Source organism: Pistacia vera, unplaced genomic scaffold (assembly GCF_008641045.1).
Source record: "Pistacia vera cultivar Batoury unplaced genomic scaffold, PisVer_v2 Contig103, whole genome shotgun sequence".
Lineage (NCBI taxonomy): Eukaryota > Viridiplantae > Streptophyta > Magnoliopsida > Sapindales > Anacardiaceae > Pistacia > Pistacia vera.
In genome coordinates this window covers 429952-448998 of record NW_022195061.1, presented here as the reverse complement: position 1 = coordinate 448998, position 19047 = coordinate 429952, and the positions used below count along the sequence as shown (strand labels likewise).

Sequence of the window (19047 nt, the reverse complement as noted above, 5' to 3'; positions counted from 1 at the left end):
TCATGAACATCACTGCCACTAGAGGGAGTTTGCCGGTAGTCAACCTGAGCACTACCACCATTGGGAGTTTGATTACGAAAATTAATCATTTTCATACCATAAAATAATGAACCTACTAAATCAAAAATGAATGAGACAACCTTAGTGTGACTACGTGTGTAATTGACTTAAAATTAAAAATATCATTAGAATTAGATTGACTTAGATAAAATAAACTATTATAGCACAATTATAGCACGATTATAGCTTGATTATAGCGCGATTTCTTCTTCAACGTATAAAATCATGTGGTATTCAACCAACATTAATGAAAGCAAAACAACACCTATACAAGCTTAAAGTAAAATTTCCAACAACAATTTATACTCCTTAAATCCCCAAAACGTTCCAATCGAAACTATAATAATTTCACATAGCTAGCATTCAAGTTTTAGACAATTTCTGGCAAGCAATTTATGTCTATTCCTCTCATTAACTAGGATGCTCATAATTTATTTTCTCTACAAAACATAAACGAATTTTTATAGGAAGAAGATGATGCAAAAACATGTCTTTTATAACTATGAGAAACACTAATTACAACAAACAACAAAAGAAATATTGGAAACCAATAACTATATTAAAACTCCTATAAACCTTTCTCAAATTCTATAGAATGTCTTTATATGTCTTTATACACGATACAAAAATATCAGATAATAGCTTTTATAGCATAACCAAAAATCACTGGTGCATTTACAATTAAAACACCAACAGTGACCAGACAACCACATCATTTGGCATATGGAGCCCAGTTGCAATAACAAGCCTGAAGCCTATGGCAACAATTGTAGTTGCCCTCATAACCTCTACAACTCTCTTATACCCGGAGAGAAATAAAGCATAGAAATGAGATAGTAGATTGACGAAGATATAAGATGCACGATATAAGAAAATATAATAGGTATTTCGCTCCGCTAGACATCTCATATTTGCAATTAGTCACCAAAACTGCAACGGTGGTTGAAATTATATGACCTCCTATCACTAAGACATTGGCGTATTTGTCTTCATGGACATTGTTTACCCCAGGAGTTAGGTTCCTTGCCATAGAGAAGAATGAAGTATTATCAGTTGAAGTTTGGCTCGATGGCAGACTACCATGAACATCACTGCCACCAGAGGGAGTTTGTCGGTCGTCAACCTGAGCACTACCACCATAGGGAGTTTGATTAAGAAAACTAGTCATTTTTAGACCATAAAACAATGAGCCTACCAAATCAAAGATGAATGAGAGAGCCTTAGTGTGACTGCATGTGTAATTGACTTAAAATTCAAAATATCATTGGAATTAGGTGTACTTAGATATAATAAACTATTATAGGACCATTATAGCATGATTTCTTCTTTAACGTATAAAGTCATGTGTTGTTCAGCCAACATTAATAAAAGCATAAACAAAACCTATACACACTTGAGTAAAATTTTCAGTAACAATTTATACCCTTAAATCCCCAAAACTTTCAAGTTGAAACTCTAACAATTTCACGTAGCCAACATTCAAGTTTTACACAATTTCTAACAAAAAATTTATGTCCAATCCTCTTATTGACTAGGATGCTTATAGTTTATTTTCTCTGCAAAACATAAACGGATTTTTATAGGAAGAAGATAGTGCAAAAACATGTCTTTTGTAATTATGAGAAACACTAATTACAACAAACAACAAACAACAAACAACAAATGAAATATGGGAAACCAAAAAATATTTTAAGACTCCTATAAACCTTTCTCAATTCTCTATAGAATGTCTTTATATGTCTTTATACACGATACAAAAATATCATATAACGGTTTTTATAGCATAACCAAAAAGCGTTGGTGCATTTACAATTAAAACACCAATAGTTACAAGACAACTATCTCGTTTGACATATAGGGCCCAATTGTAGTAAGAGGGTTGAAATCCGTGGCAACAATTGTAGTTGCCCTCATAATCCCAACAACTCTCTTGTACCGAGAGAGAAATAAAGCATAGAAATGGGATAGTAGACCGACAAAGATATAAAATGCATGATATAAGAAAATATAATAGGTATTTCGCTCTACTAGACATCTCATATTTGCAATTAGTCGCCAAAACTACAACAATGGTTGAAATTATATGACCTCCCATCACTAAGACATTGGTGTATTTGTCTTCATGGACATTGTTTACCCTAAGAGTTAGGCTCCTTGCTACAGAGAAGAATGAAATATTATTAATTGAAGTTTGGCTCGGTGGTGGACTATCATGAACATCACTGCCATCAGAGGGAGTTTGTCGATCGTTAATTTGAGCACTACCACCATGGGGAGTTTGATTAAGAAAATTAGTCATTTTTAGACCATAAAACAATAACCTACTAAATCAAAGATGAATGAGAGAATCCTAGTGTGACTACTTGTGTAATTGACTTAAAATTCAAAATATCATTAGAATTAGGTTGACTTAGATATAATAAACTATTATAGTACGATTAAAGCACGATTATAGCGCGATTTCTTCTTTAACATATAAAATCATGTGTTATTCAGCCAACATTAATGAAAGCAAAAACAACACCTATACACGCTTAAAGTAAAATTTCCAGTAACAATTTATACCCCTTAAATCCCTAAAACTTTCCAGTCGGAACTCTAACATTTTCACGTAGACAACATTCAAGTTTTACACAATTGCTAGCAAGAAATTCATGTCCAATCCTCTCATTGACTAGGATGCTTATAATTTATTTTCTCTGCAAAACATAAACGGATTTTTATTGGAAGAAGATGGTGCAAAAACATGTCTTTTGTAATTGTGAGAAACACTAATTATAGCAAACAACAAACAACAAATGAAATATGGGAGACCAATGACTATTTTAAAACTCCTATAAACATTTCTCAATTCTCTATAGAATGTCTTTATATGTCTTTATACACGATACAAAAATATTAGATAATGGTTTTTATAGCATAACCAAAAATCACTGGTACACTTACAATTAAAACACCGATGGTTACAAGACAACCACCTCGTTTGGCATATGGAGCCCAGTTGCAATAACAAGGTTGAAGCCCGTCGCAACAATTGTAGTTGCCCTCATAACCCTTACAACTCTCTTATATCCAGAAAGAAATAAAGCATAGAAATAGGACAACAGATTGACAAAGATATAAGATGCACAATATAAGAAAATATAATAGGTATTTCGTTCTACTGGGCATCTTAGATTTGCATTTAGTTGCCAAAACTATTGTGGTAGTTGAAATTATATGACCTCCCATCATTAAGACATTGGTGTATTTGTCTTCATGGACATTGTTTACCGTAGGAGTTAGGCTCCTTGCCGCAGAGAAGAATGAAGTATTATCAGTTGAAGTTTGGCTCGGTGATGAGCTATCATGAACATCACTACCACCAGAGGGAGTTTGCCAGTTGTCAACCTAAGCACTACCACCATGGGGAGTTTGATTACATAAATTACTCATTTTTAGACCATAAAACAATGAACCTACCAAATCAAAGATGAATGAGAGAACCTTAGTGTGACTGTGTGTAATTGACTTAAAATTCAAAATATCATTTGAATCAAGTTGACTTAGATATAATAAACTATTATAGCTCAATTATAAAACGAAATACGGAAAACTAAGAACTAATAACATATAAAATTGAGAAAGGTTTATTTAGATGTTTGATTTCCATGTATGATTTTTTTGGTGATATGACTAAAGTTAATTTAGATGTTTGTCTTACTATTTGCTGTGATATTTATTTTTTTTTAAGTTTATTTTAATGTCTTCTATAATTATGGCTTTTTATGTTTTTTTTTTTAATAATAGATTTTTAAATAATTACTTTTTTGATAATTACAAATGTTAAACTATAATTTTTATTATAATTTATTTATTTAAAATAATTAAATTTTAGTTGTAAATAATTAGATTGATTCATATGAATTTGAGATTTCTTCCTTTGCGTAGGGATGAGTGAGAGAACCCTAGTGTGACTGCGTGTCTAGTTGGCTCAAAATTAGAATATTATTGGCATTAGGTTGACTTAGATATAATAAAGTATCATAACACAATTATAGCACGAATATAGCACGATTTCTTCTTTAACATATAAAATTATGTGTTATTCAGCCAACATTAATGGAAAGCAAAACAACATATATACAAGCTTAGTGAAATTTCCAACAATAATCTATACCTCTTAAATCCCCAAAACTCTTAACAATTTCACACAACTAGCATTCAAGTTTTACGCAATTTCCAACAAGAAATTTATGTCAAATCCTCTCATTGACGTGGATGCTCATAATTTATTCTCTCTGCAAAACATAAACAGATTTTTATCAGAAGAAGATGGTGCAAAAACATGTCTTTTTTAAATATAAGAAACACTAATTACAGCAAACAGCAAATGAAATATGGGAAACCGATAACTATTTTAAAACTCCTATAAACTTTTCTCAATTCTCTACATAATATCTTTATATGTCTTTATACACGATACAAAAATATTAGATAACGGTTTTTATACATAACCAAACACCACTGGTGCACTTACAATTGAAACACCAACAGTGACCAGACAACCACCTCGTTTGGCATATGGAGCTCAATTGTAGTAACAAGGCTGAAGCCCGTGGCAACAATTGTAGTTGCCCTCATAACCCCTACAATTCTCTTGTACCCAGAGAGAAATAAAGCATAGAAATGGGACAGCAGACTGAAAAAGATATAAGATACACGATATAAGAAAATATAATAGGTATTTCGCTCTACTAGACATCTCAGATTTGCAACTAGTTACCAAAACTGTAGCCAAGGTTGAAATTATATGACTTCCCATCACAAAGATATTGGCATATTTGTCTTCATGGACATTGTTTACTCTAGGAGTTAAGGTCTTTGCCATAGAGAATAATGAAGTTTATCAGTTGAAGTTTGGCTCGGTGGTAGACTATTATGAACATCACTACCACAAAGGGAGTTTGCCGGTCGTCAACCTGAGCACTACTACCATAGGGAGTTTGATTAAGAAAATTAGACAATTTTAGACCATAAAACAATGAATCTACCAAATCAAAGATGAATGAGAGAACCTATAAACCCCCGCGTCAATGTTCCAATGCTATAACATATGTAATTCTACCCTTAAAAGGATTTTTATCAATAAAAGGGTAAAATGGTCATTTTGCATGCATTATGAGACGTAAATGTTGTAAAGTGTTAGGAATTGATGGTACTGATAAGAAATATGGTTAAAGGGTCATGAAGGAAGTTAGTAGGGTTAAACGATATAAACAGTTCCTGAGGGGTATAATGGTCTTTTCACAATAATTTATAGGAATCAAGTATCCATAAAAGTGTATTATGGGTAAATTATTTAATTATTTTTATGGATTCACTCGGTCACCAAGTAGAAAAGAGAAATCAAATGGCATTAAAGGAGTGTAATAATTATGTTGTAGTAGAAATGACCAAAATACCCTTACATGCAAAATTTATACCAAATGACCCATATATCTAACTTTCGATGGCCAATCCCATTTGGGAATTAAAAAAAAATGAAATATTTATAAGATCTTTTCTTGGTTAAGTCGGCCAACACTCTTAGAGCACCAAACTCTCTTCTTCAAGTCTTATTTTCCTCTATTAAATGCTTTAATTCAAGCTCTCTCTGAAATCAAATGACAATAAGGTTCATTTGTTAAAAAAAAAAAAAAAAAAAAAAACTAGTCTTAAATCAAGTGTCAGTAAGGTTCCTTTGGTAAAAAAGTTTCTCTAATGATCGAAGAGGTATGTATTCTTGATGAAAATCTTGATTTGGTGGGTTCATTTTTTATGATCTAATTATATGACTCTAGTTGATTTAGGGTCTACGACCCAGAGTTTCATCAACAGCATTTGATTGAAATTCCGTATCAAATTCTAGATGGTGCACCTGTGAAGCCAACTCTACTTGTAGTTCCTCTCCGGCAACTCCACCTGCAGTCTCCCTTTCAATAACTCCACCTATAGTCGACCCTTTGGTGACTCCACCTAGAGTCTGCCCTTCTACAATTCTGCCTATAGTCACACATCCGGCAACTCTACCTATAGTCTTCCTTCTGCCAACTCGTTCACCAACTCCAACTACAATCTCCCATTCAACAACTCAAATTGTAGTCTTCTCTCTGCCAAGGAAGGACCTATCAATGCGGCTCTGCCTAACAATAGGGTTCCACTTAACAATAGGGTTTCACCTAATGATGACTATGAAGACAAATATGGAAAAATCTTAGTGATGGGAGGTTACATCATTTCTACCTCAGTTGCAATTTTTGCCACCAAGTATAAATTTGAAATGTCAAGTGGAGTGGCATACCTTTTATATTTTCTTGTAGCTTGCATTTTTGTTGGCCTTCTCTCTCGTTTCTATGCTTTATTTCTTGGTTTCGCTAGATACGAGAGAGTTGAACGAGTTATGAGGGCAACAATCATTGTTGTGACTGAGTTTGGCAATGTGATTGCCACTTGGCTTAACATGCCAAACGAGGTGGTTGTTTGAGTCACGTTCGGGGTTGCAGTTCTAGGTGCACTAGCGATTTTTGGGTGTGCCATTAGAATTGTTCGCTTAAATTAAAGACATACATTTTGTAGAAAATTGAGAAAGGTTTATTTAGATGTTTGATTTCCATGTATGATTTTTTTGGTGATATGACTAAAGTTAATTTAGATGTTTGTCTTACTATTTGCTGTGATATTTTTTTTTTTTTCAAGTTTATTTTAATGTCTTCTATAATTATGGCTTTTTATGTTTTTTTTTAATAATAGATTTTTAAATAATTATTTTTTTGATAATTACAAATGTTAAAACTATAGTTTTTATTATAATAATTTATTTAAAATAATTAAATTTTTGTTGTAAATAATTAGATTCATATGAATTTGAGATTTCTTCCTTTGCTTAGGGACGAGTGAGAGAACCCTAGTGTAACTGCGTATCTAGTTGGCTCAAAATTAGAATATTATTAGAATTAGGTTGACTTAGATATAATAAAGTATCATTACACGATTATAGCACGACTATAACACGATTTCTTCTTTAACATATAAAATCATGTGTTATTCAACTAACATTAATGGAAAGCAAAACAACAAATATACAAGCTTAGTAAAATTTCTAGCAACAATTTATACCCCTTAAATCCCCAAAATTTTCCAGACAAAACTCTAACAATTTCACACAGCTAGTATTCAAGTTTTACACAATTTCCAACAAGAAATTTATGTCAAATCCTCTCATTGACTACGATGCTCATAATTTATTCTTTCTGCAAAACATAAACAGATTTTTATAGGAAGAAGATGGTGCAAAAATATGTCTTTTGTAACTATGAGAAACACTAATTATAGCAAACAGCAAATGAAATATGGGAAACCAATAACTATTTTAAAACTCCTATAAACTTTTCTCAATTCTCCATAAAATGTCTTTATATGTCTTTATACGCGATACAAAAATATCAGATAACGATTTTTATATATAACCAAAAATTGCTGGTGCACTTACAATTAAAACACCAACAGTGACCAGACAACCACCTCGTTTGGCATATGGAGCCCAGTTGCAACAATAAGGCCGAAGCCCATGGCAAAAATTGTAGTTGCCCTCATAACCCCTACAACTCTCTTGTACCCAGAGAGAAATAAAGTATAGAAATGGAATAGTAGACTGACAAAGATATAAGATACACAATGTAAGAAAATATATTTCGCTCTACTAGACATCTCAGATTTGCTATTAATTACCAAAACTGCAGCCGTGGTTGAAATTATATAATCTCCCATCACTAAGACATTGACATATTTGTCTTCATGGACATTGTTTACTCTAGGAGTTGGGGTTCTTGTCGCAGAGAATAAGGAAGTATTATCAGTTGAAGTTTGGCTCGATGGTGGACTATTATGAACATCATTGCCACAAAGAGAGTTTGCTGATCGTCAACCTGAGCACTGCCACCATGGGGAGTTTGATTAAGAAAATTAGTCATTTTTAGACCATAAAACAATAAACCTACCAAATTAAAGATGAATGAGAGAACCCTTGCGTGACTGCGTGTGCAATTGACTTAAAATTCAAAATATTATCAGAACTAGATTGACATAGATATAATAAACTATTATAGCACGATTATAGCACAAAATATTGAAAATTAATAACATACAACATATAAAATCATATGTGTTGTAATTATGAGAAACACTAATTATAGAAAACAGCAAATGAAATATGGAAAACTAATACCTTTTTTAAACCCAAATAAGCCTTTCTGAATTTTTTTATATAATATCTTTGTACAAAATCCCAAAATTTTTCATAGATGACTTCATGCACAATTAAAAAAAAAAAAAAAAAATCAGAAAACAGTTCTTACAGTAAAAAAAGGTCTTTATACACAATCCCAAAAATATCATAAAACTGTTATTATTGCGTACCATGAAATTGCTGGTGCACTTAGAATTAAAACCCCGAGACTGTTAGTAGATAGAATGAAGTATTAGTAGTTGAAGTTTGGCTTGGTGGTGGACTATCATGAACGTCACTACCACCAGAGGGAGTTTGTGGTCATCAACTTGACCATTGCCACCAGGTTGAGTTTGATTCAGAAATTTAGTCATTATAGATCATAAAACAATGAACCTACCAAATCAAAAATATGAGAGAACCCTAGTGTGATTGCGTATGCAATTGACTTAAAATTCAAAATATTATTAGAATTAAGTTGACTTAGATATAATATACTATTATAGCACGAAATATGGAAAACTAATAACTAACAATAACCTGCATCGAGCACAAGCAATATGCGGGCCGGGCTAGGCCCACCAACAAGTGCCAGTCGGATTGACCCGCCCCTTCTGTGAAAGGGCCAACCTGACCCACAAAAAAGAAAAAAGAAAATTAAGGAACTTGACTGGGCCCGACGAGTTTAAAATAAAAATTATAATAAACCCTCAAGCCCTGCCTAGGCAGACCCGACCTGCTCGCACGGTTGGGGATAGCTAGGCCGAGCCCAGGTTTAGTCGGGTCGGGTTCGGGCCGACTCGCCTAACCCATCCCATTTTTTCCATGTCTAGATATGATTTTCCTATTTGACTTTACGACCCCATTCTGCTAGTGTGGTGATATCATCCAATAAAACAAAATGATGTATTATTAGTTTTCAAAACCATCTATCAAGGAAGTGATTATTGATGAATAATCAATGTTGGTTATTGATTAATCATGGCGACAGTTGGATGAATGAGAATAGTGAGCATTTATATGGTAACACACCACATCACCAAAGTCTGATAGTGTGACCATCTCAAATAAGTTTTTCAAATGATATAGTTGTCAAAAACTGTATTTAAATTCTATATTAAATCGAAGAAATTTAGTAGGCTTAAATAACATCGCTCATAAGGAAAACGCATATTAGTTTAATGTGCAAGGTTAGTAATTTCTAGGACTAAGTCTCGGCCTTATTGAGATAACTATCACCTCCAACTCAAGCCCCAACCTCTGATTTTTTTGTATCTCAAATTTCTTAGAAAATAATGTGTTATCTTAGGTGAAATTTTCATATCATGTAACAAATTGTATTTTGTAACTTATCAAATATGAGCTAATTGTTTAAAATTATCGTATGGTCATTGAGTAGAAAATAAAATTTTCTAGTATATAGTATGATATATCTATTTAGAATAAGTAATTTTTCCTATTAACATAAACTCTCTCGTACTAATTTAAAGATCGATTTCGTATGACTTATGTGAATAGAGATTATAATTTTCAATTTTAAATATTTTATATTAAATTTTTTTTTTTAAACATATTTTCAGATATTTAAAGTATTGGAATATATTAAGATTTTTTTTTTCAAAATATATTTAGATGATTAATCCTTCTTAAAAAAAAATAGAAATGCAAAGTAGGAGGGTAAAGTCGTCAATTCCCGATAAAATTGAATGCGCGGCGGTGTCAGTTAAAATCTAAAGGCAGAGAATGTGATGCTCCAGTGGCTATATGCCTATATCTCGCCTTTCTCTCACTGTAAAGCCAGCAAAACGACGCCGTCGTTTCAGTTGCGTTTAGTCGAAGCCAAACACGGAGACAGAGAAGGCACAAGAATATGAGTTCAGTCAAAGGAGTAATCTTCGACGAATCGGTGCTGCTACTCTCCGCTGCTCCAAATGCAAACGACTCGGCGTTTCGGCTGCGATCGGGAGCCTACTCTTTGCTTCGTAAGCTCCGTCAATCGAAAATCCGTACGGTACCATTTCATCTCATATCATCTCTTTCCCTCTCTCTTTGTTTTGAATTTGTTGTTAGAAATGAGTTGAATTTTGACATTTACGTTTCGCATTGTTTTTCGCAGGGAGTTTCGTATGGTCTCGGCCTTTCGTCTGATAAGGTAATTCTTGCTTTTATATTTTTTCTATATGCTTTAAAGTAGGTAATAAGAGTTCTCTATTATGTTAATTTTATAGTGTGTGCGTGTTTGGATGAAATGGATGAAGTGTTTGTCTTCCTCGAAAATTTACTGGGAGTTTTTATTCAAGGAGATTTGATAGGTGAATCTTTAAAAGAAAAAAGCACTTTCTGCATAAGAGCAGCACCTATAAGTGCTTTTTTGGAAAGCACTTGGAGGTTATTTCTAGACAAGTTCTCTCAATCGCATGCATATTTTAGCGCTTTTGACGTAATGGAAAATGCATGTAGCATATTCTTCTCTAAAAAGTGATTTTTAAGTAAACTGAAGTAATAAAAGTGTTGATCAAATATATTCTTTTCAAAAGAAGGATTTTAAGTGATTTTATCAAAGGAGCTCTCTACAATGGCACATTCAAATTGTTGTTGTATAGCTTATTTTGTTTAGAAGAGTGTCTGATATGCTTATATTTCGGACAATGGTGTTATTTTTTGTGTTGACTGTAGCTATTGATCTCGTTCTTATAGCTAAGAATTTAGTGAAGGCATGGAACTTTAACCCTTATAATGCATTGACTGCTGTATTTAGTTTGAATTGTCTTGCGTGGCCGCTTAAATCACAGCTAAGATGTTTGAGTTATTTGATACTGAATACATTTTTCACTTCAGATATTAATTTTTTCTTGTCTAACCAACTGCATTTTTAGAAATACTTACTATATATGTATTGTTGCATCTGCTTGATATAGTGTATGCATTGAAGAGGATTGCTACGGAATACTTGTGTGATTGCTTTCTTTTGGATGCATCTATAGATGGTGCTGTAAATATAAATGAGCGTGGGTGACATGGAGGAAGTATTTTGTATGTTTTTTCTGAATAAGGATGCTTCATAAACTTAGTCCCTTGGCTGATTATTGTCTTGGGTGAGTACTGCTGAACCTATAATCTCCCGTGAGCGGATAATGTGAGTCTTGTTGAAAGTATTTGATAATCTACTAGTGTCTTGCGTATAACAGAGACACCTTGCTGTATAATGGTTGCATCTGAAAATATGATCTTGTAAAGTATTTGATTGGAGAGATTAAGGCTAGTGTATTTGATGGCGTCTTCTGTCTACATAAAATGCATATGAATCTATTGTCTAAATTCATTGTTACCAACTTATTGTTGCATTAGTACTAGTTGGTGGAATAATATGCGGTAAGTTGCTTCAAACTTTGGGACTTAATACTGTGTTCTACATCTAGATTATGCTCATTAGTTACAGAAAATGCTTGATAAGTTTGCTTGTTTTTGCTACTGAATTTGGTAAATTGGTTTTTGAAACTGGATTCTGCTCTCTCTCTCAGGTGTCAAAAGTGAAAGTGTGTCTGATAATTCGAGCATGCTTTATATTACAAGCTAGAAAGTTGCCTATGACCATTTGCAAGTTGAACAAAAGGTTGCCTAAAGTGATTCGCCCTTTCAATGTTCTTGTTCATGATTACCATTTGTTCTTTACTTTATTTTTGGGTTCAAAAGCTATATGCTAGGAATACAATCGAAAACTGAAAACTGTTAGGAGTAGTCATTTCAGGGAATTGTGGGAAGGTGTGAGTAATAACCTGTAGATCTTACATATACAAGATACAGTAATAAGTGATTTCTTTGAGATAAAAGTCAAATGCAAGGATAGACTCTGAAATTTCAACCTTAAATGTACGACTTCATATTTACCTATGGTGTTCATTCCATGACTCGTTTCATGTCTCACATTTGAAGTAGGCAGCTGGCAAAAATGCTGATAGTTGGTTATGTCATGAAGCCTGCACGTGAAGAGATTTTGCCAAGGTGAGCCCTTTTTATAAAGTGAGAGTACCATGTTAGAAAGGAGTTAAGGAAGCTAAAGAAGTAATAAAAATGGATGGTCTTGTACAACCATGATTGCATAAGTCAATATGTAACTGTTGATACTCTTCAATTGAATGTTCTACATTGAATTGAAAGTGACTCATTCTGGTTCCTAAATCCGAAAATTAGATGTGGCTAACAGAACAACTAAGAACAATTCAACTAAATTTGAGAGAGAGTTTTTTTGTGTAGGAAGATTTAGTCATATGCAGTGATCTTAATTGGTCTGAAATGTTATTCTTCAGGTAAATAGAATGATTTAATTGATTTTTTGGCCCAAGCAACTATTTAGTTTGCCTAACAGTAGTTGGTTATAAGCTTAAATTTCTATCTTACCAATGATGAGATTGTGGGAATTTCTGTTGTTTTATTCTTTACTCATCCAAAGAAAACACTATATTTGAAGCTTATTTTGGTCCCATCTTTCGTAGAGGGGTGCATTTCCTATGAATCCACTCCAAATGGCTTGATATTTGTGCCTCTGACATTTGATACATCTCTATCATCTCAATTACAAGTAGTTGATGTGGTTCTCCATAAAGCAACAGATGAAATCATGTCCATCGAATTGGGAAGCAATTCAGAATCTTCCAACGGAGTCACATACACCTCAGGCATGCAGGAGCTGCAAAGGTAACTTCTAAATGGAATTACATATACCATGTATCTCTTATGAGCTCCATTAGATGTTTGGATAGAATTTGTTGTCTATTGTTGTTTCTTTGTACAGTTGACATTTGTTTACAAACTTCGTATAACATGTCAAGTAAAATGTTTTCAGTATTTGTAAATTTTCAGATTAATGCTAGAGTTAGATCTTTCCTAATTAGTATTACCACTCTTACAGGTTTATGGAGCATCACTCTAATTTCTTTGCAATTGACCCCCTTGATAATATATACCCAGTATTGGATCGGCTGAAAATCCAGCTGGTTCTGCTTGGACTGCAAGATCTCAATGCAGAAGGCCACCTTACAATCAGGGGGGCCCATTTTCTTAAGGTCATCTTTTTTTCTACAATAGCATCTTTTTTCTACTTGTTGCCGATCTTATGAAGCACTAGAACTAAGCCAGATAATTATCTTGCTGATATTTTATATCTAAGGGTCCGTTTGGTACCTTATTTTGACACTTTTTAGAATAGTATTTGGGAAAAAGTGAGTTGAGTAGTATTTAATAGAATAGGATTGGAATTTGAAAATATGTTTGGTAAATTTTTGGAACACATTTGCTGAAAATATTTAGATTATTTTTTAACTCCCTACATTTGTTAATTTAGCTAAACACCCCCTTACAATAAAGTTTATAAATTAACAAAAACACTCCCACCACCCAATAATTGCTGGCAACCGGCCACCACCGTTGGACGGTGGTCGGAAGTTGCCGGAATGGCGCACGACGGCTGGATCTGGCCGGTCGTGCGCCAATCTAGCATTTTCCAGCCAGATCTACAGTTAAAGATCTGGCCGTTGATGACGGCCATATCTTGGCCGCCGTTTGGCCGTCAACTGCCAGATCTTTGGCTAGAAAAGGCCAGATCGGCACACGACTGACCAAATTCGGCCGGTCGTGCGTCGTTGCGATGGCTGTTGGTAGGTGATAGTGGCTTGGGTGGGTGAGGGTGTTTTTGTTAATTTTAAAACTTTTATTGAGATAGGTAATTGTTAATGTTTTGAATTGAGTAAAATAAGATTGAATTTTGAGAATATTAAAACAAATGCATTTTTGGGTTTTTAGGATAGGATATTAGGAAAGTAGTGTGCCAAACAGAGCCTAAAATTTTTTCTTTTCCAATTGACAACAGTTAGATAAAATTATGTTTTATACAAGATTTATACCATTATGTAAACCTTATTGTAACAGAAATTTAGATTGATGGATATTGCTATCTTTATCACTAAATATACATGGGTCAAATGAAACGAATCTTAATCACTGTACCATTCTTATTGACAGCATTAGCTTATATGAGGAGTTTTTATTTTTTTTCTTTAGTTCCGATAAACAATGGGCTGCTTTGCATCTTATTATGGGTGATAAAATCTGTGGTCTATAGTGGGGCTAACTGATGCTATAACACTGGAGACTATGATGATCTTTGTCAAAAACTGGTATTNTAAATGGAATTACATATATCATGTATCTCTTATGAGCTCCATTAGATGTATGGAAATAATTTGCTTGTCTATTGTTGTTTCTTTGTATAGTTGACATTTGTTTACAAACTTCGTATAACATGTCAAGTAAAATGTTTTCAGTATTTGTAAATTTTCAGATTAATGCTAGAGTTAGATCTTTCCTAATTAGTATTACCACTCTTACAGGTTTATGGAGCATCACTCTAATTTCTTTGCAATTGACCCTCTTGATAATTTATACCCAATATTGGATCGGCTGAAAATCCAGCTGGTTCTGCTTGGACTGCAAGATCTCAATGCAGAAGGCTGCCTTACAATCAGGGGGGCCCATTTTCTTAAGGTCATCTTTTTTCTACTTGTTGCCGATCTTATGAAGCACTAGAACTAATCAAGATAATTATCTTGCTGATGTTTTATATCTAAGGGTCCGTTTGGTACATTATTTTGACATTTTTTAGAATAGTATTTGGGAAAAAGTGAGTTGAGTAGTATTTAATAGAATAGGATTGGAATTTGAAAATGTGTTTGGTAAATTTTTGGAACACATTTGTTGAAAATATTTAGATTACTTTTTAACCCCCTACATTTGTTAATTTAGCTAAACACCCCCTTACAATAAAAATTTATAAATTAACAAAAACACTCCCACCACCCAATAATTGTTGGCAACCGGCCACCACCATCGGACGGTGGTCGGAAGTCGCTGGAATGGCGCACGACGGCTGGATCTGATCGGTCATGCACCAATCTAGCCTTTTTCGGCCAGATCTACCGTTAAAGATCTGGCTGTTGACGACGGCCATATCTTGGCTGCCGTTTGGCCGTCAACTGCCAGATCTTTGGCTGGAAAAGGCCAGATCGGCACACAACTGACCAAATTCGGTCGATCGTGCGTCGTTCCGATGGCTGTTGGCAGGTGATAGTGGCTTGGGTGGGTGAGGGTGTTTTTGTTAATTTTAAAACTTTTATTGAGATAAGTAATTGTTAATGTTTTGAGTTGAGTAAATAGGATTGAATTTTGAGAATATTAAAACAAATGCATTTTTGGGTTTTGAGGATAGGATAGTGGGAAAGTAGTGTGCCAAACGGAGCCTGAAATTTTTTCTTTTCCAATTGACAACAATTAGATAAAATTATGTTTTATACGAGATTTATACCATTATGTAAACCTTATTGTAACAGAAATTTAGATTGATGGATATTGCTATCTTTATCACTAAATATACATGGGTCAAATGAAACGAATCTTAATCACTGTATCATTCTTATTGACAGCATTAGCTTATACGAGGAGTCTTTATTTTTTTTTCTTTAGTTCCGATAAACACTGGGCTGCTTTGCATCTTATTATGGGGGATAAAATCTGTGGTCTATAGTGGGGCTAACTGATGCTCTAACACTGGAGACTATGATGATCTTTGTCGAAAACTAGTATTTATTATTTGCATGGATTTTGTGACAAGGTTACCATAAAAGATAGTGAAAGTTATAACAAACAGAAAAGGAGATGTAATATAAGAAGGATAACTTTGATAGTTGTTATTTTCTTTCTTTCTAGTGTATAGTTCCATAAATACTCAGACTTTGTAATCGCAACTTTATAACTCATGGCTTCGTTTAGGCATAAATTCTCTAGTTTTGATTAATATCTCCTCAGAGCTAGTTACATCTAAAGCTTCAATACGCAGGTCAATGATTTTAATGAATCTGATTTGGCACAAAGACTACCAGAAGCTAAATTATCTTTTCCATGTATAGTGAAACCTCAAGTTGCCTGTGGTGTGGCTGATGCTCATAGTATGGTAAATATACATTTATTTTCATTCTTGCTTTTCCCCTTCTTGAATTCGTTTTAGTGTTATTGACTTGTATTTTCATCAATGCGCAATAGTACACTATTTGTTGATTTTTGTTCTGCCAACTGTCATTCCATAAAGAAACTACTATGAAGCTAATTTTTTCAAGTAGGTAAATTACTGTATTGCCCTTTTTTCTTGTGCTAGCGTCCTAGGCAATTGACAAGGTCTATCAAATTGGTCTCAACTATGCATTCTTATAAGAATCTTTCACTTGGAAGTTTTCTTGGTTAAATATGCACAACTATTAAGGGTTCTTTTTCCATTTACCTTTTCTTTTCACTTTCTTTTTCTACTTTAAAAAGTTTGAATCTTGGAATTGCAGGCAACTGTCTTTGAAATAGAAGATTTTAAGCATTTGAGNAGCTTTTCAGATTTGATGGAAAAAAGTAAGCAAAAAGAAATTTATCAGCCAAAGATTTCTCTTATATTCCTTTTTGAATGTTGAATTTGATAAACATAAAACTCTGCTATTTTCCTTGTGTTTTAGAATAGAGTAACTCTAAATTAGATCCAAAATATGTTATTTATATGGGCTGCGAGTTTGTTTCAAGATTGTTTATATGTTATTTGCTGATTATGATCAGAGTTCTTGTATTTGTCTGCTTCATTGAAATATATAAGATTCATGCTTATTTGGGGATTTGGTTTCAATGCCTTTCACCAGAGCACAATGTTTACTTGGAGAATTTGTCTATATGCAGGTCTTTATGATTACGAGCTCCATTGTTTTGTTGGTCTGGTTCTTGGATTCGGAGAAAATCTGCATAGTTTGAAGCGACTGTACATCTCAGATTTGTGGTAATTTCTAGGAGATTTAAAGAATGTTCTTTTTGAGCTTTTGCATTTCCTAATCATCTGTATTAGCTAGCTGTTTTAATCTAGAATTGATAAGATGTGTAAAGCTAGTTAAATGATTGCCTTTTGAAACACCCAGTTCAAATTGACATGTTTTGATTCACCAGTAAATAAAACTCTTTTGGTATCATTATCAAAACTGAAATATGAAAGAAATTCTTTATGGGTATTCAAAACCTGACAATTTTCATGAAACACTAATTATAACAAATAGCAAAGGATATATGGGAAAAGAAATAAATATCTCAAAACTAATGGAGGAGAGGTTTGTTTTTATCAGAATGTGAGGAAGTTCTATCTTTATTCTTCAAAGTTGGGAAGCTCCAAGCGCTTTATTAGAAGGGGTTCTAGATAAACATTTCCTTACATAAACATTTTTGTAGCCTCAGAAAATAATTTCCTGTCTTGACTGGTCAAAGAACTGATCCCAATCATAAAATTGTTGGTATTATCGTGTGTTGGACCTATATGGTTACAAACTACAACACAAAATTGTACAACTCCTGAGAATTGCTCGATTACATTATAAACGTTATTGGAGGGGGACAGGGAGGCTTCATCATCAGTAATATTGGTGTTTTAACAACAAATCAATGGCCATGAATTGACTTTGATGAAACTCAATCAGACTCGATCAGACTTTCTTCTCTCAATGCTCAATCCTCATGAGACACCACAGCAAATGCTTGAAACGTTCACTCTTCTTGCCAAGTCATTTTGTGCACCAGACATGACCCCATTGATCTGATTTTGCCTGAGCCAGAGATAATCAGGCCTCCAAATCTTCTTCTTTACTTTATCTTGCTCATGATATCTCTCCCGCTTTTCTTCTCTCTGGCGCTTCTTCGTTAATTGATCGTACATAGCTTTCTCTTCTGCTCTGCCTTAAGCTTTCAATTCTTCATCTGCAAAACCACCAAGCGAATATGTAAATAATAAATAGGTAATTGTGAAACAAGATTCAATAGTAGACGGGAAAATATTAGTTGTGACAAGGTTTGGGCTATTGTATTAATGACAAATAAATATAAAGCACAGGTCGAGAATGCTGAAAACATACCTCATGAATTAAAAGACAGTTAAACCAGCAGAAAGCAAATTGAAGAAACTCAAGTCCCTGCTATCCAATGTTTCTTCAAACAGGTTCTGGCTCAGCAATAGACAAGTTAAATAGGAGAGAGAAAACTGTATTTGAAGAAAAAAACACCAAGTATTGTACACACGAACATACACACACACAAGTACCCAAGAAAACTGAGAAAATGATTAATGCAGCTTGGTGTAAGGAGCATGCTGTGCTGAGCTCCATCCAACACAAAAAAACTTAACCAAACATCCGAGAAAGCTATTTTGGTAGCATTCAAATTATTTCTTTCTAATTGAAGCCCTTAAATTTATTACAGAAATTACCCTCTTATGTTTTTATAATAATATTTGAAAAAAATTTAAAAGAAAATGAATATTTGAATACTTATGTTATTATAAACCTAAACAATAAGACATATCATTAAGAACAACTGAATAGGTGAGCGGGAGGGAGAGAGGGCGACGCAGTAGCTTCTTTTGTGTCAAAAAGAGCTAGGGACAGGTATTTCAGAAGCCACCATAGTATTCATCAGGAAGTCCCAAAGGACCACCAACCAAATCACTGTAATAGTAAAATTTGACAACTATTTGGCAGATTTAATTTACTTGCAAAAGTAAAATGTGACTTGGCTCATTAAAAGTAGCATAATTTAAAAGAAGAAAATGCCAGAAAATGGGTTTACCATCAATCCGCGAGCCAATTCCTTCAGCTTAAACACAAGCAAGCCTTTGGATTCCTGGC

At 33.7% G+C, this 19047-nt stretch overlaps 1 protein-coding gene across 1 annotated transcript; it reads left to right on the top strand.

Moving 5' to 3' along the window:
* The first annotated feature begins 12872 nt into the window (after positions 1-12872).
* Positions 12873-17166, top strand: LOC116123642 (inositol 1,3,4-trisphosphate 5/6-kinase 4-like). Its single transcript, XM_031409395.1, has 5 exons — positions 12873-13000; positions 13215-13368; positions 16194-16307; positions 16687-16750; positions 16949-17166. The coding sequence occupies exons 1-5, from the start codon at positions 12924-12926 to the stop codon at positions 17164-17166; spliced, it is 627 nt and encodes a 208-aa protein (XP_031265255.1). The 5' UTR covers positions 12873-12923.
* Positions 17167-19047: the final 1881 nt, after the last annotated feature.